At 36.0% G+C, this 27,682-nt stretch overlaps 1 protein-coding gene and 1 non-coding gene across 2 annotated transcripts in view; both read left to right on the forward strand.

Annotated features, from left to right (window-relative positions):
• The window catches only part of LOC126004327 (complement factor H-like), a 104,929-nt gene that overhangs the window by 57,516 nt on the left and 19,731 nt on the right, over window positions 1–27,682 (forward strand). Inside the window, 4 exon segments of the mRNA XM_049770776.1 lie at window positions 21,459–21,641; window positions 23,222–23,401; window positions 25,294–25,470; window positions 27,478–27,660. Of these exon segments, the coding sequence (XP_049626733.1) occupies window positions 21,459–21,641; window positions 23,222–23,401; window positions 25,294–25,470; window positions 27,478–27,660 (723 nt within the window).
• On the forward strand, window positions 22,445–22,608 carry LOC126004763 (U1 spliceosomal RNA). Its single transcript, XR_007494021.1, has one exon. It is a non-coding gene; the product is annotated as a U1 spliceosomal RNA (small nuclear RNA).

Below are 27,682 nucleotides of genomic sequence, written 5' to 3' on the forward strand. Positions count from 1 at the left end.
CATGAAGCAGCAGGAGTGTTGGTTGTAGTTTCTTGCTGAGGCAAGAGATGTGGGACTGGGGGAGAGTCTTTTTGGTTCGGGAGCTGGGTGGTGCTTTATTGGGTCAAAAGTTGGTCTTCATACCTAATGGGTTCAGAACTGAGAGTAGAGAGGGTTAAATAAAGAATAATAATGGATCAGGGCTGGGAGGTGAGAGAATAAGGAGATTTCTGACATGGAGAAGAGGAATAATATCTAGGAGGAGCTATATACACTTTAGGCATGGCTTGTTTACATTTTAGGTTTGGCAATCAGACAAGAGTCCACTGTTAACAAATTCATGCCCACATATAGGCAGACATTAGATTTCTATTCTTAGGTTGTTGTTGGAAGCCTAACCCTCATGGGCTGGGTCTGAGATCTTAAGAAATAATTGGGTTAAGAAAAGATAAATAATTGGCTAAGATATAGAATAGGAGAGAAAGAAGGGGAAAACAAAAAATAGGAGAGAAATGAACAAAAGAATAAGTGAATATGGTAAAATTGAGTTGAAAAGGGTTGGGCCTGTGCATCAGTGTTGGTGGATTTTCCACTTTCAAGGCTCTTCATCACTGGTGGTGGTGGTATTTGCTAGGTAGAGGCATCAGCGTTATATAGTGGCTGGAGCTTTTAAGAATAGCCAAAGTTTTTGTGTCTAGAGTACTAAGTAATGTGGCAGTGAGGACAGTAGGGTGTGACTACCCTAACTAGTATCATTTGCTGCATCTTAAGTGTAGAATTACCTTTCCTAAGGAGCAACTGACAGAGAGGGCTTTATTTAACATAGATTGAATTTAATTGAATTTGTTTAACATAGAATAATAAAAGAAAGAGGGGAGAAAGGTGGAGGGAAGAAGAGTGAAAGAGAGAAAAAGGGAAAGAAAAATGAAAATAAAAAGAAGTATTGGTTGGCCAAAACATGGTCGATGAGCAGGACGTGCAATTTAAATTTGTGGTGCACCATTGTGTGTTCGAGTGGTCTGAATGATCATATGCTTTGGGTCCTAATAGAAGACATAAACAAAAGGAAGTGAGTAAATTAGAGTATTTGATTGATTCATTTTTATAATGAACACTGTATATGGTATCCAGTGTGAATGAACACCGAGGTTTAAAATTAGAGTGTCCACCATTTGTTTCCAAGGCCCACTGTAAACAAAGAAAGTGAAGAGTTATTTTATACTTGGTAAAATTAAGGCATTAAAGCATATTGTTATTAATCACTGTAGCAAGAGTCCCAGGCTTCCAATCCTATTCTACCCCTGGTTCTGAGGAAAAAAGTATATTAGGAAATTATTATAGCCCAATGAGCATCTTTTGGCCAACTGAATTTTACACCAGTAAATGAATTTGGTCTATTCTTCACTATAAGTAAACAGAATTTTAAAAGGGTGCACAGTCCTGGATTCACATAAGAGCAGAGAATATCAATTCAATCAAAAAGAAAAGGAAAGCTTTCAAATGACCTTGGATTCAGCTGTATGATGTATTACAATAAAGTTATAGCCAAAAAGGTAAAACATAGAAAATGTGAATTAAACAGCAACATCTTCGTGCACTTGTAGACATTATAGGTGACAGGGCCTCTGAGGGTAGATTAGTGTTAACCTGCATGTAGCTAATTTAGGAATAATCAAGCAGCACCTACTGAGCCCTGCTAGGTGTGATCCCTTAACAGAGATACAAGAGTAAACCCAGGTGGTGCTGATGCAATAATGCACTGTGTAAAGCAATTGTCATGCATGTGGCCAACATGTTTTTGACCCACAGCATCCCATATGGCCCCCTGAGCACTACCAGGACTGATTCCTAAGTGCAGAGCCAAGAAAATCCCCTGAGCACAGAAAGTGTGGTACAAAAATAAACAGAAAAAAATAAATACAGAGTACCACTTGTGTGGCTTAAAACTAAAAATAATTAAGTAAATTAAAATAAAAGATATTGGGGCCAATGGGATAGCATAGAAGGTAGGATATTTGGCTTTCAAATGGCCGACCCAGGTTCACTCTCTAGCATCCCATATGATGCCACAAGCCTGCAGGAGTGATTTCTCAATGCATAGCCAGGAATGGCCCAAAAATACTCAAAATGAACTAACTAAATAAATAATAAATAAAAGACATTCAATGAAGATGAACTGACAATTCTAAAATATTTACTAATCATACATCAAGGAAAAGAGTGTCTATTTTGATGTATATATATTCTTGATATATAAAAATTCTTACAATGCAGTACTAAAATATAATATATCCAAAATAGTAGGCAGTTGATTTAACTAGACACTTTTTAAACAAATAAAAATTAAGAAAGTTCAAACAAAACATGAAATTTTCAAGATCTGCACATAAATGCTCATTGTATGTTGTTAATGGTGGTTAAATTTGAAGATATCCCTACTCTCAGTTTTACAATAGCTATATGGAAAAGCAGTGAATATATATAATATACATGAATGGATATTTATAGTGAATATGCAAGTGAGTTTATATATAGGTATATTACTCTGAAATAAAAGTTAACGAAATACTGATAATGCAAAAAGAGAAAATTTCAAAGGCTTGATAGACAAAGGATGTGTAAGATGAAGGAGGTTTATTATGCATGTGTGAGACTTGCTAGGTGTGGTCTCTGGTACTACCTGGTACAATGGCCATGACCACAGCTCCAGTGACCACACTTTTACAACAATAATTTCAATAAAACAATAATAACAACTACAATGTCTGGGCACAACTGTCACAGATGATTCACTACTTTGCTTCATCCTTCCTTTCTTCATTCCTTCCTTACTTCCTCTCTTTATCCTACCTTCCTTCTTTTCTATTTCACTTCTTTCCTTCCTTCCTTCCTTCCTTCCTTCCTTCCTTCCTTCCTTCCTTCCTTCCTTCCTTCCTTCCTTCCTTCCTTCCTTCCTTCCTCTGTATTTCCTTTACATTTTTTTCTTCCTTTCTACTTCTTTTGTCAGTCGTCCTGCCCACAGTCAGTGGAACTGGCTGATTTTTGCTGTGTCTCTGAAGCACGGCAGACATCTTGGGCCTTTTCTCTGCTTGCTTCGGCCTGGGCTTGATCTTTATTGGCATTCTTCTTTGAAGGCTCATCTCCTTTAGAGGCAAGTCGCTCTTTCCACAAAGGGTGTAGCCAGAGGAGTGCAGCCTCTCTGCTTTGCTTCACAGTCGAGCACATCATCTAGCCAATGAATACCACTAAAACATGTAGAAAAATGCACAATACAAGAGTGACAATGGGGAAATAACACAGGCTAACACCAGCCAGAGAATGAAGATGACAACTCTAATGGCCCAATATTAGCCAACCCCCTAGTTAGTTTCTCAGATATGGACTTTAGAGAAGAAATATGGAGAATGAGTACATCATTTAGCCAATGAATACCACCATAACACATAGAAAAATCCACACTACAATTGTCAAAATGGGGAAACAACACAGGCCAACACCAGGCATAGAGAATGAAAATGGCAGCTATGATGAGCCAAAACCTGCCAACTACCTATTTAGTCCTTCAGATAAGGAGTTTAGAGAAGAAATATGGAGGATGTTCATAGAAGTCAAAGAAAACATAGATCGAGTTGAATAGAACACAAATAAGAATAATCAATAGAATAAGAAGATAGAAATCAGAAAACTTTAAACTGAAATAACAGGTCTGAAAAACTCAGTAAAAAAATGAAAACATCAATGGAAAGTCTTTCCAATTGGGTAATAGCAGCTGAGGATACAATCAGTGAGTTGGAAGCTGAGATGCATAACAACTTTATACAGCAGAAGAGATTGAAAAAGAGCCTTAAAGCAAATGATCAGACAATAGAAAAATTACTCAAAGTATATGAACAGTTGAAAATAAAAAATTTTAGTAACCAAAAAGAAACAACATAAGAATTGGAGTCTCAGAGACTCAGGAAAAATCCTAACAAAAAATCAGCAGTCAAATATATCTTTTCAAAGAAAATCCCAGAGATAAGGACAGCATGCAATCAAATCCTGCATACCCAAGGAGTAACAGCTAAAAGGTACATGAAGAAGAGCACCCAAGATACATCCTAGTCACAATGATAAATCCCATAGATAGGGATACAATCTGAAAGCAGCAAGTTCAAAAAAGAGAAATTCCATCAAAGGAGCATCCTTAATATTTACATCAAACTTGTCGCAAGAAACTCTCAAGGTCAGAAGGCAGTGGTGAAATATAGTGACAAAGCACAATAAAATGAATACTTTGCCTAGAATAAGCACCCAGCCAGATTCATTTTCAAGTTTTAAAGAAGTATACATAGCTTCTTGGATAAACAATAGCTCAGAAACTTTACAAACTCAAAAGCAGAATTAAAAGAAAAACTGAAAGGTCTAATTTAGGACAAGACCAACCAAGAGACACACCAAACTTCTACAGAAAGATGGCACAAAATCCCGATGCAATTTTCTCTCTCAATGTCAATGAACTAAATGCACCTGTTAAGAGACACAGTGGTAAATGTATCACAGAGCTGAATCCAACCTTCTGCTGCCTACAAGAAACATACCTGAATAGTTAGAACAAACAGACTCAAAATCAAAAGCTCGACGAAAATCATCAAAGTAAGAACACTCTATTCTGAATTATGGAAATTCAGATTAGAGTCATGGATTAAATTAGTTATTATGGAGATATGTAGTAAATTGTAAGGAAATAAGCAAATTAATTCAATTCAATGCATTAAGTCTCACACTGGTAAATGATTTACATATTACTTATCTGATGGAAAGATTCTATCTTGTATCTTAAAAGCTAAAAAATATAATTATCTATGAAAATTTACATAAAAACATTAAATAGAAAGTTGTAAATCAGTGGAAGGACATATAAAAATAATACTTAAATTGATATAGTATTACAAAATTAGGGAAAGCATTTCATTCATCTAAATATATTAATTCTAATTCAAAAAGGAATGTCTACACACATTAAAGAGTATTTAATAAAAAATACATGTTTAAACTTTTTTTTTGTTTTGTTTTATTTTTGGGTCACACCCAACAATGCTCAGGGGTTACTCCTGGCTCTATGCTCAGAAATCGCCCCTGGCAGGCACTGGGGACCATATGGGATGCCGGGATTCGAACCAACGTCCTTCTGCATAGAAGGCAAACGCCTGACCTCCATGATATATCGCTGGCCCCTAAACTTTTCTAATTGTTAGAGATTAAAAAATATAAGGGGCTAATGAAAAGATTAGTTAGTGACTAGGTGCTTCCTTTGCATACATCTGACCCATGTTTAGCACCCTTCTCATCATCACAAAGAGCCAACCAGGACTGCCTACTCACCTACACAATCAGGAGTAAGCCCAAAGCACCAACATGTCCTCATCCAATACATAAACAAACAGAACAAAAACGAAGAGAAACAAAGAATGCTGAATTCACCAATCCATGCAATCAATATATGGATATAAAGTGATGAACAAATAAGAAAATATCAAAGCATAAAAATTGATAATAAAACAAGATGATGTGAGGAAATAAAGGGGAAGGTAGGAAAAAAATAGAGGTTGTATAAGAAAAAGTGGTGGGAGTTACTAGTAAAAAGTACATTTTTAATTTAGAATAAAAATAAAACATCATGTGTTCTAAATATGTTCCAAATATGAGGGTTACTTTTCAGACTAAGGAATTAGTTAGTTAAGGCAAAAAAAAAAAAAAAAAAAAAGGCACATGAGAAAATTAGACTAACTTGAACCCAGATTTTTTTCACATATGATTTGTCTAGTTGAGAAAGACATCACTTATTTTATTTTTTTATTGTCATTTATTTATTTTGGTTTTGGGGCCACACCCTGTGACACTCAGGTGTTACTCCTGGCTATTCATTCAGAAATTGCTCCTGTCTGTAGGACCAAATGGGATGCAGGGGGATTGAACCAATGTCTGTCCTCTATTGGCCACATGCAAGGCAAATGCCCTATCACTGTGCTATTGCTCAGGCCCCGAAATCACCTATTTTAAATGTATAACTTTAAAATTTGTTATTATCTTTGAAAACAATCTGTTACTGATTCAAAAGCAAACTGTATTAAGCATAGAATGCAATCGGTAAAATATTGTGAAAGCACTTTAGGAGATGACGATTTTGCAATTCTCTCTGAACTTTGGTATTTACTGAAGGACCTGAACTCACTAGGTTCCTGTAAGTGCACTTAAAGTCAGAGGGAATATCCAGTGAAGTCGAGATAAATCTCAAAGAGCACAAATGCAATGTACCCATGAACATGTCCTTGGAAAACATGTGGATACTGATCAAGGTTATTCTCACCTTGTGGATTTCCAGTGCTCATGGACAAGGTAAGTTGAAATAGCTTCTGTGTAACCTTGTATCTTGTCTCATTTCATGTGCCTATATATTTTTTAACAGTTGGACTAGGAGATAGTTCACATAGCTTCTGTGTAACCTTGTATCTTGTCTCATTTCATGTGCCTATATATTTTTTAACAGTTGGACTAGGAGATATATTTTCTTTAAGATTATTACTGTTTTGATGATGTTAAATACAATGGTCAATAATTTGACAGCAGACTGTCATGTAGAGAGGTAACTCAATGAACTGCAGCACTTTCCTCCTGTATGCCAGACCCAAGTTATATCACTGACAAGACTCGTTTCTCTCAGATCCTAGCATGACCTGTGACCTTGGTGGTTTTGATAAATCTGGATCTGAACATTTAATCATGGGACCTGCACAGCTGGGCAAAAGTATTGACAAGAGTGGCCTCAGGGCCACTTGAGGACTTTTGTGAGCCACTACTCAATAGTAGAAGGTAAATTGCTTTTCAGAGATGTAATGAAAATAAACTAAATCGTTTTTGTTGACCAAAAGTTTGCAAATATTCACTGAGGAAATGTCAATATCACAGATCACTTGGTGAAATTTTAAGCTTACATAGTTATATATAACAATGATACATATTGCAGCCACAATTTAGGGGACACATATCCTGTTGGAACCATAAGTGGTGCCTGGATTGAACCCAGGTTGACTGCTTGAAAGTCTCTTTGCTAAGTGGTCTCTGTAACCCTGTTCCTAAAATAATTTAAGAGGCATAATTTATTCTAAAATTCAAACAATTTTGAATGGAATTTTTTCTGATATGAACAAATATATGAACAGCTTTTTTCCCAAGTGGCATGTATAATTTAATTCCATTCTTTTAGTCTCAGCCTATGATTATCCTGAACTTTTTAGTCTGTTTCCTGTAGGCAGCAGATATCTGTTTTTTGTTTCCTGTTCCAGTCCTCTACTCCATGCCTTTTAATAGGAGACTTTAGTCCACTGACATTTAAGGAAATTATTCACAGAGAAGGTCATTGTGATGTTATATTGTGCAGGGTTGTTGTTTTAGTATTTGTTGTTTTTGTTACAATTGGGAATTTTGTTTGTGTAATTTATAGCTGAGCAGTTCGTTTTGAGTCATTTTGTTTAGATCACATGTTGAGAGTTTTTTTCTGTCTGAGAAAGTTTTTAACCTTCCCCCCATGTAAATGAGAGTCTTACTGGATAGTAGACTAAATTTGATGTTTCTTTCAGTCAGTAGTTTAAATATGTCATTCCACTGTATTTGTGTCTGAATTATTTCAAATGAAAGATTTGATTTGATTCTTATGTTCTTTCCTTTGAACTTGACATTCTCCTTCCTTGTTGCTTTGAAGAACTTATCTCTCTCTTTGTTTTATTACATTTTAATTATTATATATCTTGGTGTTGATCTATTAGGATAATTTTGTTTGGTACTCTTCACCTCTTGGATTTGTACAGCAATCTCTTTTCAGAAAGTGGGAAAATTCTTTGCTATTATTTCCCTTACTACTTGTTTTTCCCCTTTCCCCTTTTCCTCTCCTTCTGGTATGCCTATTAGGCATAGATTATTTATTTTGTCTTTGTTAATTAAATACCTTACATTTTTATAGTGTTTTGTCTTTCTTTTTTTTTATTGACTTTGTTGTTGTTGGCTTGTATTTTGTCCTCAAGTTCATTCATATGATTCTCTAAGTGGGTAATTGCTATTATAGCTTGCTAAAATCTTTTGTTGTTCTCGTTCCATTTCTATGGATTCTCTCATCTTCTTACAGAGTTCTTTGATTTGGTTGAATTATTTGTATATGAATTTCTTAATTTCTTTGCAGAATGATTCCATGAATTCCATTGCTATGACATTAAATGCTGATTTTATGTCTTCATTATAGGGTTTGTGTGCTTTGGAGGACTTGGAATTTGCTAGGATTTCTCTCCATATTCCCAGCTGGTGTGTCTTCTTTAGTTTCTTCATCATTCTTTGCATCAGCTGAGTTGGAGCGCAGGGTTTCAAGGTGTTAAAAAAAAAGAGGCCCATTTAATTGTTAACTGTTATTCTACAACTATTTCAAAAGATATAAAAAGGACACATATATGTCTTTTGAATATCTTATATTTCCTTAAGAGCTATAACTCTTACTAAATATTCTCTTATAAAGTGACAATTTTCCCCTCTATTTGTCTGTTATTCTCTTTGTGATCTGTTCAATAAGGAATTCTGGTAGAAGAGTCCCTCAGTTTAAAGTTTATATTAGAAACAAGTCATGGGGATTTATGGAATTGTTGTAGAGGCCCCCATATGCACCAATAATGCAATGTGGCATTTTCCTCTTTTGCATAGGCACATTAAAATGGGAAAATACTATACATTCAAACAAGTTCTTGTCTAATAGAGATAGGAACACACAAATCTTGTAATGCAATGGGACCTTACAGCCTGATCATTGTCATAATGACCTGGCTCAGGCCTCAGAAGAATAGGAATTCTCCATTCACCCCAAACCACGGTTGTCTATAACATCACCTAAAACCAATCCATCCAGGGAAGATCCTACCACTACTCCGGCATCAATATATTCAAAAGAGACTTCCCTTAACACCTAGAAGACTTAACAAAAACAAAGACCTGCTTTTAGGACAGGGCTTACTGCATTGCCCTCTAATTGTTAGGTGGAATTAGAGGATACTCCACATCATTCTGCCTGTCCCAGCCACAATGGCAAAGCACCTGACAGGCAGAGTGGCTCAGCTCCCAGCCCCAAATTTCTTAGTTTTCTGTGTCTCAGGAAGTTAGTAGTGATTTAAGGAATTCCACTCTCCTGGATTACACCTGGGGTGTTTTGTGGCTGCAAATATCTAATAGCTAGAGGACTAGTTCCAGGATATTGTGCTCATGTGCCTTTGGCAGGAAACATTAACAGTTCATTATTATTTGTCTTGGATGTAGGTTGCTGGAATAGCAGCTGACTTTCTACATATTTAGGAAACTGAAACAATGTTATTTATATCATATATATCATTTATATCTTGGTGACATGCTATCATTTCAGCTGCTTAAGTTCTTTTTGCTTATTTAATTTTGGGTGTCACAGGCAGGACACAGGAGCTACTCCAAGTTTAGTGTTTTGTGTTTGCATCTGGTGATAATCTGGGGACCATGAAGGACCAGAGAATAAACCCAGGCCTCCAGCATATAGTACATGTATTCCAGCCCCTTGAACTGTCTCTTGTCCCCAAGCCATATAAATTCGTAGGACTGAGTCCTAAGATCAGCACATATGTCGAGAAGTGCAGTGGTTGGTTTTGCTTTGTGGAGGAATGAGATTGGAAGATGTAGAATTTTCTTAAACCATAGTTCATAGTAAAATGTCATTCTGTTCAATATTTCATTTCTAATGATGGCTTTATTTTCTTTCAATGGAATTTTTTTATATATTCCTTTTCTTTTCGATTCAGAGATCATTGAGAAGGCCTATTATAATTAAATTGGATCTTCCATGAAGAAATATGTATCCAGGCAGTTATTAGGTAAAAGACATCCAGATTTATTCCACCTATAAGTTTAGAATAAGTTAACAAAACATGTAGATGAGGAAACATCAATATGCAAAAGATTTAAATGTGTAAAATAAATATAAAGGGAAATATGTAATTAAAATTATCACTGGCTAGTAAATGGTAGATCACCACAACTGAATTCCAGCATCAGCAAGGTTATTCCACAAATATTTGTGAAATTTTTGTGAATAACAGGGAGAATAGACAGGTAAACAGCTTATCAGACGACTCTAGACTCTTTAATACATTTATTGGATATATTACAAATATTTGGTAAGCTGTTATTTGATAAATTCTTAGAAAAACTTTATTATTTAGTTCACCCAATAATTTTATGATATAGAGAAAATAAAATAATAGTTTCCTGGGAAAATATGAAAACATTTGAAACTTTTTTTTGTAATTCAGTAGCCTTCTAACTGGTTAGTTTTATAGCTCTAGGTTGTGCTGTTGTCCAAATGAATTACAAAAATCGTTAGCTGGTTACATTAAAAATAAATTGGAAAGCAGTTCACATTTGTAACAGAAAAGTGATCAAGGTAATGAATCTGCATTAGAATACATAGATCATTCAAAAATAATACTATGTGATGAGGCCAGAGAGGTTTTACAGCAAGTAGAGTGCTTTCTTAAATGAAACCATCATGATTGTGAGCCCTGCATTCCCTCACTCAGCACTACCAAAACTGAATCCATGCAGAGTCAGGAGTAACCTATGAGCATCACTAAGTGTACCTTGAAAAATAAAAAGCCTATGCGAATAATTGCCTCTAAAATGTGGCATTTAATAGTGATAGCATGCTGGGCTTGGGTCAAAGGAAGAAGCTGTGTGACTATAGACAGTTTCTACACAGCTATTATTTTATTGTTTTAGTTCTTCACTTTTCTTTTCTTTTTTTTCTATAAACAAATTCTGTAATTGAATCACTATAAGAAAATTGTTCACAATTGATAGGGCTAGAGCCATAGCTCATTTGCCTTGCACATGGTTGATCCAGGATGGACCTGGGTAAAATCCCCAGCATCCCATATGGTCCCCCAAGCCAGGAGCGATTTCTGAGGGCATAGCCAGGAATAAACCCTGAGCATCACCAGGTGTGGCCCACACTCTCTGTCTGTCTCTGTCTCTCTGTCTCTGTCTCTCAGTCTCACTCTGTCTCTCTCTGTCTCTCTGTCTCTGTCTCACTGTCTCTCTCTGTCTCTCTCTGTCTCTCTCTGTCTCTCTGTCTCTGTCTCTCTCTGTCTCTCTCTGTCTCTCTCTCTGTCTCTCTCTGTCTCTCTCTCTCTCTCTCTCTCTCTCTCTCTCTCTCTCTCTCTCTCTCTCTCTAAATGGGGATAGAGTTTCCATCATATAAAATCCAGATCCATTCCTTCACCAGTGCAAATGTTCTACCTCCATGTTCCCAGTTTTCCTCTACCCTGCCCTGTTCCCTGTCTACCTCTATGGCACTTTTTCTTCTCTTTATTTTTCTCCCTTTTTATCTACTACTTCTTCTCTGTTTCTTTTAACACTGTGATATGCTGAACTGGTGTCATGCATATCATAAACCCACTTCTTGTACAGAATGATTATTTTAAATTATGATTAGAAACAGCTTGTATATCATACATATATTATAGTAAAAATGATATGGGTCATACCTGGCTATGCTCAGGGGTTTTTCTTAGAGGTGCTCATGGGTCCTATGCTAGGGATCAGACTTCATGCAAAGCAAATGCCCTAACCAATGTATTAATTCTCTGGCCTCTACATCATGAATGGTTTGTTTTATTTCATTTTATTTTATATTTTGCTATTTGGGTTGCACACAATGATGCTCAGGGGTTATTCCTAGAAATGTATTTAGAAATCTCTCCTGGCATGAGGGACCATATGGGATGCCGGGGGATCAAACCACAGTCCATCCTAGGTTAACTGTGGGCAAGGCAAATGCCCTACCACTTGCACCACAGCTCCAGCCCCTAAATCATAAATATTTTAAACTTATGTTGAGACTGTTTTGAGAAGAACTTTAACAAAAGTAAGTTTGCTGGTAATGAGACTATATATATTTTATATATAAACATTAATTAAAATGTAAGAAGTAGAATTAGACTAAATGTTGATGACCTCAGTGCTTTATTATAGAGAATATATTTTATTCAGTGATTGCTTTTTGAAGTGCTAATGACAAATTCAAATGTGTTCAGACAGAGTTGAAAAATGAAAAAGGATTATGGCATAATACTTTTTATTATATGCCCATTTTTATACTTTTGAAAGTAAGTTTCAGTTGTTCTTATTTGATCCATTCCGCTAGAACACCATATAAAATAAATAACCATACTTGTTCTAAAACCAGAACATGAGATTTTAAAACTTTTTTTTATCATTCTGTGCTGTGGACCTTTATCCTAATGAGATAAAAAGTTCCTAAGCATAACCTTAGTGAGTTCATTTTCCCACTGAGAGTCAAGCGGAAGCACAAAGAGGCAAATATAAAATATGAATTATGAAATATGAAATAAATGAGACCACACAGAATGCATGGGGACTTGCATCTAGAAAGACGAAGACAAATTTATTTTTTGAGCTGGGTAACTTTTAAGGGTTGATCTCTGGAATTCGGGGTGTAATTTTGGAGATCAAAGAAAGTGGGAGATGGTCAGGGAAACAGAATGAAAACCCATGGCTAAAATCTGCATATTAAAGAGCCTATACTGAAGGTGAAAAGAAGTTTTGTTGTGGGTTTGCTTTGTTTTGGGTAAGCAGGAGAAAACAGGTAATTTTCAGGGAAGTGGGAAGAGAGAGAAATGTTTTAGAGTTTTGGGGAAAACTGAAAATTGCTTTACTATGAGCTAAGTTTTGGTAAAAACATGATCTGGCGCCAAGGTAGCAGAGATCACAGAGAGCTGGTCAGTGGGAGACTTTTGGCGGGATTTGTACTGTCCTCCTTTGTTAGAAAGAATTACTAAGGCCTGATTTCTAATAATGGTCAAAAATAAAGAGAGAGATAGTTACAGCCACGTTTTAGAATTATGGCCAAACAATCCACGCAAAGGGTCAACTGATTTGACTGCTGTAAGCGGGCCTTTTTGGCAAATAATTCTTTTTCAGGAGTGCAACACTTCTGATGTGTGTGCCCTTCCTGAGTGGGGTGTAACAATTCTGCAATAAACTTAAATAAGTTTAATAGGGTTTTATTTTGGGGGACATGTTTGTGTTTTGTAACCATGAGAGGTGATTTTCAAGGCTTTTTCTTGGCTGTGCACTCGAGGAGAAATCACATCTGGTTGGCTGGGAGGACCATCTGGGGTGCTGCTGTCCTATCATTCGATTCAAGAGTTCATTTCTTGTAGATCCAGAAAGTCAAGCTAATCCAAGTAGCAGTGTGTAACTAACAAACCTCTTACTATATCAGGATGGTTTACATAAAATTAAATTCTTATTCTAAAAAAAATCAAAAAGTGAAGCCCTTCAGTAATAATAATAACAAGGTAATAATTAAAAGGAAGAGAACTAAAGGAACATTTTGATTTTAAACACAAAACCTACAAATAATGCAAAAAATCTATCAATAATGACAGTTTTAGACACAACAGTTGTTAAAAATTTATATGCAAGAAGGCATCGTTCATTGATTTTTGCTATAGAAAAACATCAGAAGGGGCCAGAGAGATAGCATGGAGGTAAGGCGTTTGCCTTTCATGCAAAAGGTCATCAGTTCGAATACCGGCGTCCCATATGGTCCCCCGTGCTTGCCAGGAGCAATTTCTGAGCATGGAGCCAGGAGTAACCCCTGAGCACTGCCGGGTGAGACCCAAAAAACCAAAAAAAAAAAAAAAAAAAAAAGAAAAGAAAAAGAAAAACATCAGAAAATGCACGGAGCAAAATTTTATACAGAAACTTCCACAAAAATATACTTGAATAGGACAAAATAAAGCAAAGTTTATGTGTGCATGAGGTTTCTGACAAGAGAATCATATTTAGTAGAAAAAATATCCACAGTCTGTATTAACAATAACATAGCTATAAATAAATCATAAGAAAAATGACAATAACTTTTTTGGTTTATTTGTCCACACCTGGAGGTGTTCAGTGTGGGATGGACATCCCATATGAGATGCAGAGATCAAATCCTAAATAACCATGTAGTAAGGTAAATGCCCTATCCACTGTGCTGTTGTTCACACATCAATATTTTAAAAATTATGTCTAAAAAAGATACAGCTTATAATTATTATCTCCTTTTACAGGGACATAGTTAAGGGCTGGAGCACATGCTTTGCATATCAGGGCCCCAACCTTATTTCTTTTACTTTATAGCCATCTAAGATCTAGACCATAAGGGGCCGGTGCAGTGGTGTTAGAGGTAAGGTGTCTGCCTTGCGAAGGCTAGCCTAGGACAGACCGCAGTTCAATCCCCCCGGAGTCCCATATGGTCCTCCTAGCCAGGAGCGACTCCTGAGCGCATAGCCAGGAGTAGCCCCTGAGCATCAGCGGGTGTGGCCAAAAAAAAAAAAAAAACTAGTAGTCCCTGATCACAGTTATGTTTGGCCCCTACCCCAAAATGGTAGTTGAAGTGAGCTCTAACATCCTTAAATAGGTAACATCATTCTTATTATAAGAATAACTCAATGTGTATAATTATAATGTATTTCGTTTGATAAAAAAATCCAAAATTCTCAATTACAATAATAATGATATATTTAACATCATTTTATATATTTGATTATTAAGAATTACTACTTCAAACTAGGGACAGTCTAAAAGATTCTTAATATTAATTCTTAAGTCTTAACATTCTTGCCTAAGATGCATCTACTCGTGGTTAGTCTCCAGCACTGCATATGGCCCCTGAACACTGTAATGATGATCCCTGAGCACAGAACCAGGATTAAGTCCAGAGCATTGATGGGTATGACTTAAAACTCCCTCTTCACCACTCTACCAAAACCTCAGCCAACCACTCAAAATTTAACAGATTTTTCTTCTCTTTCTTTATTGTTCTTGAGCAACATATGATGATATTCCTGACTCTAGGCTTCCTATTAACTCAGCAATTAGTACTAAGTGAACCACATAAGATGCCTCAATCAAAACTGGTCAAATATATGCAGGCAAATATGTTACCCATTGTACTATTTCTCTTCCTCCAGAAATGATATTTCACTGGGTTATATGTACTATCCTTTTTCTTTATGTATTTTCTTATATTTTATTTAAACAACTTGATTACATACATGATTGTCTTTGGGTTTCACTCATGTAAAGAACACCACCCATCACCAGTGCAACATTCCCGTCACCAATGTCCCAAATCTCCCTCCTCCCCACCCAACCGCCGCCTATACTATAAACAGGCTCTCCATTTCCCTCATACATTCTCATTATTAGGACAGTTCAAAATGTAGTTATTTCTCTAACTAAACTCATCACTCTGTGGTGAGCTTCCTGAGGTGAGCTGGAACTTCCAGCTCTTTTCTCTTTTGTGTCTGAAAATTATTATTGCAAGAATGTCTTTCATTTTTCTTAAAACCCATAGATGAGTGAGACCATTCTGCATTTTTCTCTCTCTCTGACTTATTTCACTCAGCATAACAGATTCCGTGTACATCCATGTATAGGAAAATTTCATGACTTCATCTCTCCTGATGGCTGCATAATATTCCATTGTGTCTATGTACCACAGTTTCTTTAGCCATTCGTCTGTTGAAGGGCATCTTGGTTGTTTCCAGAGTCTTGCTATGGTAAATAGTGCTGCAATGAATATAGGTGTAAGGAAGGGGTTTTTGTATTGTATTTTTGTGTTCCTAGGGTATATTCCTAGGAGTGGTATAGCTGGATCGTATGGGAGCTCGATTTCCAGTTTTTGGAGGAATCTCCATATCGCTTTCCATAAAGGTTGAACTAGACAGCATTCCTACCAGCAGTAGATAAGAGTTCCTTTCTCTCCACATCCCCGCCAACACTGTTTAGTCACATTCTTTGTGATGTGTGCCATTCTCTGGGGTGTGAGGTGGTATCACATCTTTGTTTTGATTTGCATCTCCCTGATGATTAGGGATGTGTCTTTGGCCATTTTTTCATGTGTCTTTTGGCAATTTGTATTTCTTCTTTGTCAAAGTGTCTGTTCATTTCTTCTCCCCAATTTTTGATGGGATTAGATGTTTTTTTCTTGTAAAGTTCTGTCAGTGCCTTGTATATATTGGAGATTAGCCCCTTATCTAATGGGTATTGGGTGAATAGTTTCTCCCTCTCAGTGGGGGGCTCTTGTATCCTGGGCACTATTTCCTTTGAGATGCAGAGGCTTCTCAGCTTAATATATTCCCATATTCCCATCTGTTAATCTCTGCTTTAACTTGCTTAGAGAGTGCTGTTTCTTCCTTGAATATGCTTGTAGTCTCAATGTCCTGGAGTGTTTTGACTATGTGTTGTTCTATATATCTTATTGTTTTGGGTCTGATATCGAGGACTTTAATCCATTTGGATTTTACCTTCATATATGATGTTAGCTGGGGGTCTAAGTTCAATATTTTTGCAAGTGGCTATCCAGTTGTAACACACCACTTGTTGAAGAGGCTTTCCCTGCTCCATTTAGGATTTCCTACTCCTTTATCAAAAATTAGGTGATTGTATGTCTGGGGAACATTTTCTGAGTATTCAAGACTATTCCACGGATCTGAGGGCCTGTCCTTATTCCAATATCATGCTTTTTTGATAACTATTGCTTTGTAGTAACGTTTAAAGTTGGGGAAAGTAATTCCTCCCATATTCTTTTTCCCAATGATTGCTTTAGCTATTCTAGGGTATTTATTGTTCCAAACAAATTTCAAAAGTGCCTGATCCACTTCTTTGAAGAATGTCATGGATATCTTTAGAGGGATAGCACTAAATCTGTATAATGCCTTGGGGAGTATTGCCATTTTAATGATGTTAATCCTGCCAATCCATGAGCAGGGTATGCGTTTCCATTTTCGCGTGTCCTCTCTTATTTCTTGGAGCAGAGTTTTATAGTTTTCTTTGTATAGGTCCTTCACATTTTTAGTCAAGTTGATTCCGAGATATTTGAGTTTGTGTGGCACTATTGTGAATGGGGTTGTTTTCTTAATGTCCATTTCTTCCTTATTACTATTGATGTATAGAAAGGCCATTGATTTTTGTGTGTTAATTTTGTAGCCTGCCACCTTGCTATATGAGTCTATTGTTTCTAGAACCTTTTTGGTAGAGTCTTTAGGGTTTCTAAGTAGAGTATCATGTCATCTGCAAACAGTGAGAGCTTGACTTCTTCCTTTCCTATCTGGATTCCCTTGATATCTTTTTCTTGCCTAATCGCTACAGCGAGTACTTCCAGTGCTAGGTTGAATAGGAGTGGTTATAATATTATAATCTTGAGAGGATTTTTTTTCCAGAAAGAAATGATTTTTTTTAGAAAGAAATGAAATTGGATCTGGGCTATTGTACAGTGCATTTGTACAGGACATTTGTGATCTGGGTTCAATGCCTGACATTTTATTTGGTTGTCTGAGCCCTCCAAGACGAGTCCCCGAGTGCAAAGCCTAGATTTTTGTTGTTGTTGTTGTGTTTTCTTTTATTGAGGTTGAGGATGGGCATCATAGGTGGTGCTCAGGAACCCAGACATCGAGCCTGTGATTCATTGCCAAACACTTAGGCAAGTTAGTGTAACCATCGACAGTAGATATTGATCAGATTCTATGGTACTGGAGGAATGAGGACCACTCTAGTTCACAAGACTGCCAGGATCACACATTGAATTTCTTGGGAAACTATGTTATACTTGAAATTGAACTTGTATCTGGCACATGTTAATCCTGTGTCCTAAACATTGTATTATCTCCTTGTACTTTGTAGAAGACATTATTATTATTATTATTATTATTATTATTTTGATGTCTCTGTTAATAATTGATCAGGTGTTCTGCTTCCTCCTGGCTTATTTTTGGGAGGTTAAAGATTCTAAGAAAAAATACTTATACCTTCTATATTTCCCACTTTTATCTCAAACACTATTATAGTCATCTCAGATGATCTTGTGTATTTTTGTGGTATTTTTTATAACTTTTTAAATTTCAGATTTGATATGGTTTACTTGAGTTGTTTTTTTCTTGTTTGGTTTTTGGGCCACAGTGGCAGCTCTCAGGTTGCTCTTGGCTCTGCAATCAGAAATATCTATCCCCTGGCAGGCTCAGGGAATCATATGAGATGCAGGCAATCAAATCCGGTTCTCTTTCCAGTAGGCAGTATGTAAGGCAAACACCCTACAGCTGTTTACCTAGAGTGTTCTTATTTTTTTTCCTTTTTAGATATAGTAAATGCTTCTTCAAAATAGAAGATCTGATTTTGTTGATATTATGTAAATTGCAGTTTCTATTTCACTGAATGATCTCTAAGCTTTAGAATCCCTTCCCCGTCTGCTTACATTTGACTTCCTTTGTTACTGATAATTTTCTAGTATCTTAAGATGCATGTCAAGATATAATCTAGGAATTTTTATGATGAGTTCTTATTTGGTATGAAAAAGTTATATGATATAGCATAGCATTGTACTGCTATGAAAAGCTCTCAGTAGCTTGCTATTTTGATTATTATGGTTTTATATTATCATTTAGTTGTCCAGAAAGGTGCTTTTCACCCAAACTTTTCCTTTTCGTTTCTTGGAATGGATTTGGCTAAATGTTAGACATTATTCTTTTTTACTTATATAACTATAGTGGTAACACTTTCCTGTCATAACTACTTTACCGATCTCATAAAATTTTGTTTAATATTTTATCATCCATTTATAAATATCTTGTCTTTTCTTTTGAATCTTTATCCATAGATTCTTGAGTAAGTGAGGTTGAGTTTAGTGAAGACAAGTAGTACTAACATAAATGTACTTTTACTGTTTTAAGAGCTATGTAGGTTGAAGAATCATGATCATTTAGGTTTCAAAGAAAGTGTTGAACTTCATTATATTGATAGAACAGTAAGAATTCATATGGTTTTAAACAAAAATAGCCAAATCTAACATTTCTGATACTCAGAGTCAAAAGTTCTAATAGCTGTTGTGGAAGATTCTTTATGATCAGTGCCAGAGTTGATATGTGAAAGTGGTAAACTATGCTGAGCACTCATGCTCAAATACCATATAGCCACTTTGAAAGCAATCTTGAAAAATTCAGATGGAAAAGAGCAATTTTAGGTTCAAGACAAATATTGTTTCAAACCAAGACTTGGATAAGTCTATCTAGTACCATGTGAAAAGGTTCTGCTGGTTCCTGGATGTGTCCAGACTAAAAATTGGCTCCAGGACTTCTGATTTAAAAATACCATGAAGAAAAAATGTATTGAAGTGAACCAAATTGAAGGTAGGAATCAAATTGGAGGGGAAGTAGAACTGGTAGGATTGTTAAAGGGGTTCACGGCATCACAGTAACACTAGATTGGATCACTGCTCACAAATAATAATGTTGTTTGGAGCATTTTGAAGGACATTTGGTGGTTCTTGACAAGTTTTTGGACTGCAGGTGTGGTTTATGTTTCCTGGCTAAGGGAAACAGTTTACTCTTTCCCTTCCTGAGCCTTTTCAGAACTGTAAACACAGGATTAATTTTCAGAGTGCAGTTGATTTTTATGTAGCAGGATGCTGCAGTTTGTAAGATGGTTTAGATGAAGTGTTTCCTAGTAATTGATAAGGAGAAATGGGAATTCAATTTCCCTCTGTCCAAATCCTTACTTGTACTTAAGTCTTCAGTACAAATGTCATATTGTTCTTATATATCTAGACAAACAGTCTAGAGGAGTAAAGCAGGAATTGGATGCTATTTGTATACCAAGAGCTGGCTGAAGGATGTATACTTGCATCAAATATTCTTGTATTTGGTGACATAAAATAGAGTCTTCCTTCTCTTAGAAAGGAAAACCTCTATCCCACCCTGAGTCTCCAGGGAACTGCTGGAGTGAATCAGAATAGAATCTTGAGGTCTTCCTTTTTGACTGATTATCTCTGGGACTATTGTCCAGACATCATTAGCATATTTGGGAGGATCCATCCACAATAACTAAACCAAAATCCTGAAATATTAAAGGATAGTTGTGTGTGTCTGGAACTTAACTTTTATTCCTTCATGAGTTGATCGATTGGTGTGTTAAGAAGAGTTGGATGATCAAGAAACACATCAACTTTCTTAGACTCAGTAGTCCAAGACAGTCAGAGGGATTTGTAGGTAAAATGTATCAACTTTACTTTTTTGGAGTTTCACGAGGAGAGTAAACAGGAGGGACTGGATTGAGTTTGAGATGGATGTCTCTAGATTCTAGAGGTGGGATGACATGTCTGGCAGCTTTACTGGGACAATTATGAGAGAGGTCAACTTCTTCCTGGAGAAAATGAAGCAGCACCAGATACAGAAAGTGAGTCACCAACCAGAGATGGGTGAATCCCCTCAGAAGTTGTAATTAGAGAATCTAATGATCATGATAAATGTATGAAAGGAAGTTCTAGAGCTAGCACAGAGGGTTAGTAGTCACTTTGCTTGCATTGAATCCAAACAGGAGTAGAAGCTGTAGTAAACTCAGACCACTGTTAGGTTTGACCAAAAAAAGAAAAAAGAAAATAAATGTAAAGGAAAGACAGAGGAAGGAAGGAGGGAAAGAAGGAAGGAAGGAAGGAAGGAAGGAAGGAAGGAAGGAAGGAAGGAAGGAAGGAAGGAAGGAAGGAAGGAAGGAAGGAGGGAGGGAGGGAGGGAAGGAAGAAAGGAAGGAGGGAGGGAGGGAAGGAAGGAAGGAAGGAAGAGGGAGGGAAGGAAGGAAGGAAGGAGAGAAGGAAGGAAGGAGAGAAGGAGGGAAGGAGGGAGGGAGGGAAGGAGGGAGGGAGGGAAGGAGGGAGGGATGGAAGGAGGGAGGGAAGGAGGGAAGGAGGGAGGGAGGGATGGAAGGAGGGAGGGAAGGAGGGGAGGAGGGAGGGAGGAAGGGAGAGAAGGAGGGAAGGAGAGAAGGAGGGAGGGATGGAAGGAGGGAGGGAAGGAAGGAAGGAGGGAGGGAGGGAAGGAGAGAAGGAGGGAGGGATGGAAGGAGGGAGGGAAGGAAGGAAGGAGGGAGGGAGGGAAAGAGGGAGGGAAGAAGGGAGGGAGGAAGGGAGAGAGGGAGGGAAGAAGGGAGGAAGGAAGGAAGGAAGGAAGGAAGGAGGGAGGGAAGGAGGGAGGGAGGAAGGGAAGGAGGGAGGGAGGAAGGGAGAGAGGGAGGGAGGGAGGAAGGAAGGAAGGAGGGAGGGAGGGAAGGAGGGAGGGAGGGAAGGAGGGAGGGAGGGAAGGAGGGAGGGAAGGAGGGAGGGAGGAAGGGAGAGAGGGAGGGAGGGAGGAAGGGAGGGAGGGAGGGAGGAAGGGAGAGAGGGAGGGAGGGAGGAAGGAAGGAAGGAAGGAAGGAAGGAAGGAAGGAAGGAAGGAAGGAAGGAAGGAAGGAAGGAAGGAAGGAAGGAAGGAAGGAAGGAAGGAGAGAGGGAGGGAGGGAGGGAAGGAACATATACTAATTGTTTTCTTATATTTTCTCCCCTTTAGAAACATGTTCTAAATCAGATATAGAAATTAAGAATGGTTTTTTTTCTGAAGCTGCCTTTACATATCTTTTAAATAAGCAAACACAATATAAGTGCAAACCTGGATATGTAACAGCAAATGGTGAAACATCAGGTTCCATTACATGTGAGCAGAGTGGATGGTCAGATCAACCTATATGTATTAGTAAGTCATTAATTAAGTTAGCATTTATTATCTTAATCAACACTAATTCAAAATTCTATTTTGCATAAGCTTCAGCAGTTGTGGGGGGAGTTGCTGATGTAATTTCAATAAGATAAAAATGAATGTTAGTCCCCAGGGCCAGGAATGATCCCTGTGCTCAGAACCTGTAGTAAGCCCCAAGGACTACCTGTTGTGTGTCAAAAAATTAAATAAATAAATAAATAAATAAATAGAATTAAAAAAAAACTTCTTTGAGGAAAATTAGATAATTCTCTAGTATTTTAAGATAATTTATAAGTAAATCAAATTATCAATTCATCTTTTAGTTCAGGGAATTTCCAATTTAAAATACAAAATATAGTTTTTAGAAGCAATAAAGAAATCTTATATGTATAATTGTGTAGACTCCAATATGTTTTATCTGAAAGTATATGTTATTTATTCCTAAATATAAAATTATGTTTTAAGCCGAAAATAGATTGCATGGTACACAATCTTGGAGTAATTTTACTTATATATTTTAATTTCTGTGCTGACTATGGACACTAATGGACAAATAAAAGATAAATGTCATATCCAGATCCAACCAATTTTATCCTCAATTGCAATCAATTTAGGATTGCAACACATTTATTATAAAAGTTAAATAACTCTCATATCATTTATTTTATTAGTTTGAAATATTGAGCTACTATAGTTAAAGATATAATATTTGACATAACTTATGAAACCTTTAGTAGCATATTATTATACTGTTTTTGAAAGTAGAATATTCCTTACATATTTCTTCTTAACAATAAAACTTACTTAGCTGGCAGGGGAGATACCATGATCACGAAGGTGGTTTTCCCAGGGTGAGGCTTATCCATTGCACTCCAGATGTGCTGACCCCTGAGATTTCCTTAAACGTGGGAAACTCGACTGCATAATTTGTGGTAGTAGGGGGCTGCATTTGTGCTCTCCCCTGAAAAAACTATATATAGTTTATATATATATATATATATATATATGTATATATATATGTATGTGTGTGTGTTCAACTTATAGCATAAAATAAATTAATTGGTGAGATATTTAAGAAAGCAAAATCAACGTTTGTGTATTAAAATCTATGAATTAAAAATGTTTAGAAAGATTATACAATATAATCTTGGTTTTCATTAAAGCCAATCTTACTATTTGATAAATCACTTTTCTCTGGCATATAATCAGAATATAGGAACTTTATATTTCCTCTAAGTTTTTTTTAGGAGAATAATATGTCATTAATGTTTCTGGGTTTTGTGGGGACCACTCTCAATGTTGCTCAGGGGTTCTGAGCTGGCTCTGCTCAAAAATTACTCCTGGCAGTACACGGGGGACCATATGGAATGCCAGGATCGAACCTGGTTTGGCAGCTTGGAAGACAACACCTTACTCCCTGGACTATCACTCCAGCCATTCTGAGTTATTTTAAGACATTTTTAAAACACTTATTTAAAAAAAAAAAACACACTTTCCCCACCCCCTTCAGATAGGAGTTACACAATTAGATTGCTAAGTAATAAAAAAATGGAAACATCTATTCTATTATGCATTAGAATCTTGTGATAGGCCAGTTTTTGAAAATGCCAGAAGAAAAAGAAATGGTACAACATGGTTTAAGCTCAATGATCAGCTGGAATTTGAGTGCAATACTGGATATGAAAACAGAGAAGGAAGGACCACTGGTTCCATAGTATGTGATAATAATGGTTGGTCTGATAAACCTGCATGCTTTGGTAAGTTTTGGTTTTTCAAGTAATCTTTTTTAGAATCAATCAGATGAATAGCTATTTAGAGTTATTTTTTAAAGAATAATACTTAAAATCAAGATGTGATTTTTCCAATTTAATATAAATGGGAAGAAAGTAATCTTTTTTAGAATCAATCAGATGAATAGCTATATAGAGTTATTTTTTAGAGAATAATACTTAAAATCAAGATGTGATTTTCAAATTTAATATAAATTGGAAGAAAGGATGTTTAGAAGTCCAAAAAGAAATCTCTGTTCAACACAATGTATTATTATAGTACTTTCCCTACAGATTATATATAAGTTTGTGAATAAAGTATGTTACATTACATTACTGTTACATTAAATAAAATTATTCATATTATTTATAATCTAACCTGGATTAATAAATAGCTTCTTTAGAAATTCTGTTTCTGAGCTACCTTTACATCCCAAAACTTGAGTATTAATAACTAAAGTCTCTTGAAATAACCCCTTTATTTAGAAACCTTGTCACTATATGTGTACTATTATGCAAATGTCTTTTACTTTATCCAATAATAAATGTTCTTGAGAGTTAAAAATAAGGCTTGCATAGGTGAGGAAATTAAATCAAGAGAATGCTTCAATCAAGAAAACAGTATGTGTAAGACTCTGAAAACAAATTAATTCTTAAGAAACATTGGGTTAGTGGATACTACTTAATAGGTAAGAGAATTTGAAGCTAAAATGATAATACAAAATGTAGGGTGCATGCCTTGCACACAATTAGCCCAGGTTTGATCTGTAAAATCTCATATAAAATCTGAACCAAGAGTAACCCGTAAGCATTACAGGGTGTGACTGAAAATCCAAAACCAAGAAAAATGTGGGAAAACTTTTTGTTTGGCTTTTGGGCCATACCAGGTCATTTGGGGGGCTTACACCTAGCTATGCACTAGTGTGGGAGCTCAAAAGAATATATGTGATGCCCAGGTCTGGCACATGAAAAGCTAGTACCCTATAAACTGTACTAACTTACTGACATAGCTGGAAAAATTCTATGAGCTGGTCAAGAAACAAAATGTAGAGGTAAGAATCTTCTTACCTCTTTCTTTATTCTAACCTTAATTGTCTGTAGCAGATAAGAAAGACGAAGACCAATATAAAATGAAAACTGAGGTGCATGTGCACATTTCCTATCACCAATGTCCCACATTTCCTGCCACCTATTTCCATCTCATCCACCCTCACCCCACCTGCCTCTGGGACAATCATTTTAATTCTCTTTCTATCCTTCTCTCTCTTATTTTTTAACACTGTTTTTCACTATTGTTAATGAAGGGGTGCCACACATGTCACTTTCCCCTTTAAACAACCATTTCTTGCCCAGAGTGGTCAGTTCCAACTATCATTGTCATAGTAGACCCATCTCTATGGACATAATATTTCTTTATTCCATTTCATGTCTCAATGAGATCATTTTTAATTTAATTTTTCATTTATAATTGTATTCTTCATGCAATCCTATTAAAAGGATTTTGTACCTTTGGGGAGCAATTACTTTAAAGAGAATACTTTAATTTTTGTTTGCATGCAGTTATTTTTATAAAAGAGAATAATTTTGTTTAAAAATACAAAGTGGTGCATTAAAAGCTAATATCTCATTGACAACATTTTATTTGGTATAAACAAGTTTATTTCACAAATACATTTTCAGGACACAGATTCTATTCCGCAAGCTAACATATCTCAGACTCTAATACAAAATTATCAGATATTTTTAAATGATTGTGTAATATTTTTGAAGTAAAGAATTTATTTGACACCGAGGACCTCCTCATTTTCACATAACATATAAATTTTACTTTGCCAATAATTGATAATACATTTTCATTAAATCATTTTACCTTTCTATAGAAAGAGAATGCTCTGTCCCTCAATTAGATAAACTCATTGTTGCTACACCCAGAAAAGAAAAATATAAAATTGGAGATGTGTTGACATTCACGTGCAGAAACAAACGTGTGAGAGTTGGACCAAATTCAGTTCAGTGCTACCACTTTGGATGGTCTCCTAATTATCCAATATGTAAAGGTAAATATTTATCTTACAATTGTTGAAAGAAGTATTAGAATTGTTTGTATTAACATTTTTCCTTCTAAATTTCCCATTGACTTCCTATGTGACTGTTCTCAAATGTATTAAAACACAGATGTATCCATGAAGAATATATATTGGGTAGTACTTACATCATAGTTCCTACTTAAGAAAGTAATTTACAATTGTTTCATGAAATATGTAATATGAGTATAAATAGATAATATGTGGGAACCAAGACTTGACATTTGCTTACAATTGCACCATAAAAGTTGGATCTACCTTGTATCAATGACTTCAACTTACATTTTGCTGAGTATTTGAGGATGTCTATTGTTGTTGTTTATTTTGTCATTTATTTTTACAAATTTTGATAAAATGTTTTAATTGTGTATGTGTATTGAAATTTTCAAATATTTTGTAACAACCCCAAACTGTTTCAAGAGACATAAAATGGACACATATTTCTTTCAAATATTTTGTGTTTTTTTCTCTGACAGCTATAAGTCTTACTAAATGTTCTCTTATACAGTTACGATTCTAACAACTTTTTATCTTCTCTTTATGAGCTGTTCAACAAGGAATTTTGGTGAAAGAGTCCCCCAGTTTAATGCTTATGATTGAACCATGGCATGGGGCTTGTTGGACTTGCTCTTATGGCCCCCATATTTGCCAAAAACATCACGTGGCATTGCTCCTTTTTTGCATAGGCACAATAAAATGGGAAAATACTATATATACAAATAAGATCCTATCTACTAGAGATTGGAACACACAAATCTTGTAGTTCAAAGGGACCTTACACCCTAAACATTGACATAAGGACCTGGCACAGGCCTCTGAAGAAAGGGCATTTTCCATTCACCCCTGAACTAGGGAAGCCATCCACAAAACATCCAGGTTTAACATCACCTGAAAGCAATCCTCTACCACGGAAGACCCTACCACTGCTCAGACATCGACCTGCTCAAAAGAGACTTCCCTTAACACTGAGAGGACTTAACAACAACGACCTGCTTACAGAACAGGGCTCCCTGCATTGCCCTTTAATGGTGAGGTGAAACAAGAGGATGCTCCACATCCTGACTTCAATGTAGGATATGCAGACTCCAAGATCTTTAATACAGAAACATGATACCAACAACAGAGACTGTGTGAAAAATAAAAGTGTTTTGGCACTACAGACAATGTCTTGGATCGGACCATCTAGCTTGCCTGGAGCCTAGAGTTGGTCTTATGCCAGGAAACTTCAGGGTAGGGTCTTTTTGTATTTAGGCCCCTCATATTTTGGTGGGCCTATGCAAACAACAATTGCCACTCTAACACTGGTTTTACTGTGGTCCTTTGACTCTAATCCTTAAAAAAAAAAACCACTTAAAATTTGAGGTTAATTTAAGCTAATATGCATGTACATGAAAATGTAAAAATACTATGCCTCTAATGTTTAAGGAGTTATGTAAGTTTTATGGCTTTAGATTGCCTTGTGTGCTGCTAAGAAGTATTATAATGTGCTACAATCTGGGGACTTGAGGGACAAAGTAATTGTACATGGATTCTGTTTTATTTATCTTAATGTTCTTTGGCTGAAAGTTCAAAGTTAAGATATCGGCAAGGGGACTTCTTCTGAGAATTATGTTATGGGTGATTGTCCTTCCACTGTAACTTTACCTTGTTCTCTTTCTTTGCATCTTTGTTCTCATAATTAAAAATAAATTTTTTTAAAAATCTTCTAAAAAAAGAAATTTTCAAATATTTTATTAAATGTTTAAAAATATAAATATTCAACATTTCATAATATTGATAACTATTTCTGAGCTTAAATAAAGTTTCTATAACTTAGTTCAATATAATAAAACTGAGAGACATATGTCTGGTATAGCATTATAGTTTAATAGCTTAGGAACATTCTAATAAATTCTATAATAAATATATTAAAGAATAACCATGTTCTGGATATGTTTTATAAAATATAAAAATTGACCACAACACATATTTTTATTGTAGAACAAGTAAAACAGTGTGGCCCACCCCCTCAACTTATTAATGGAAAGATTAAAGAAATGCAGAAAGAAAAATATGAACACAGTGAAGTGGTGGAATACGTGTGTGATTCTCGGTTTCTGATGAAGGGCACTAATAAAATTCAGTGTGTTGATGGAGAATGGACAGCTTTGCCTACATGTATTGGTAATGTCTTAGTATTATCAAA

The sequence above is a fragment of the Suncus etruscus genome, chromosome 3, assembly GCF_024139225.1.
Source record: "Suncus etruscus isolate mSunEtr1 chromosome 3, mSunEtr1.pri.cur, whole genome shotgun sequence".
In the NCBI taxonomy this organism is placed as follows: Eukaryota; Metazoa; Chordata; class Mammalia; order Eulipotyphla; family Soricidae; genus Suncus; species Suncus etruscus.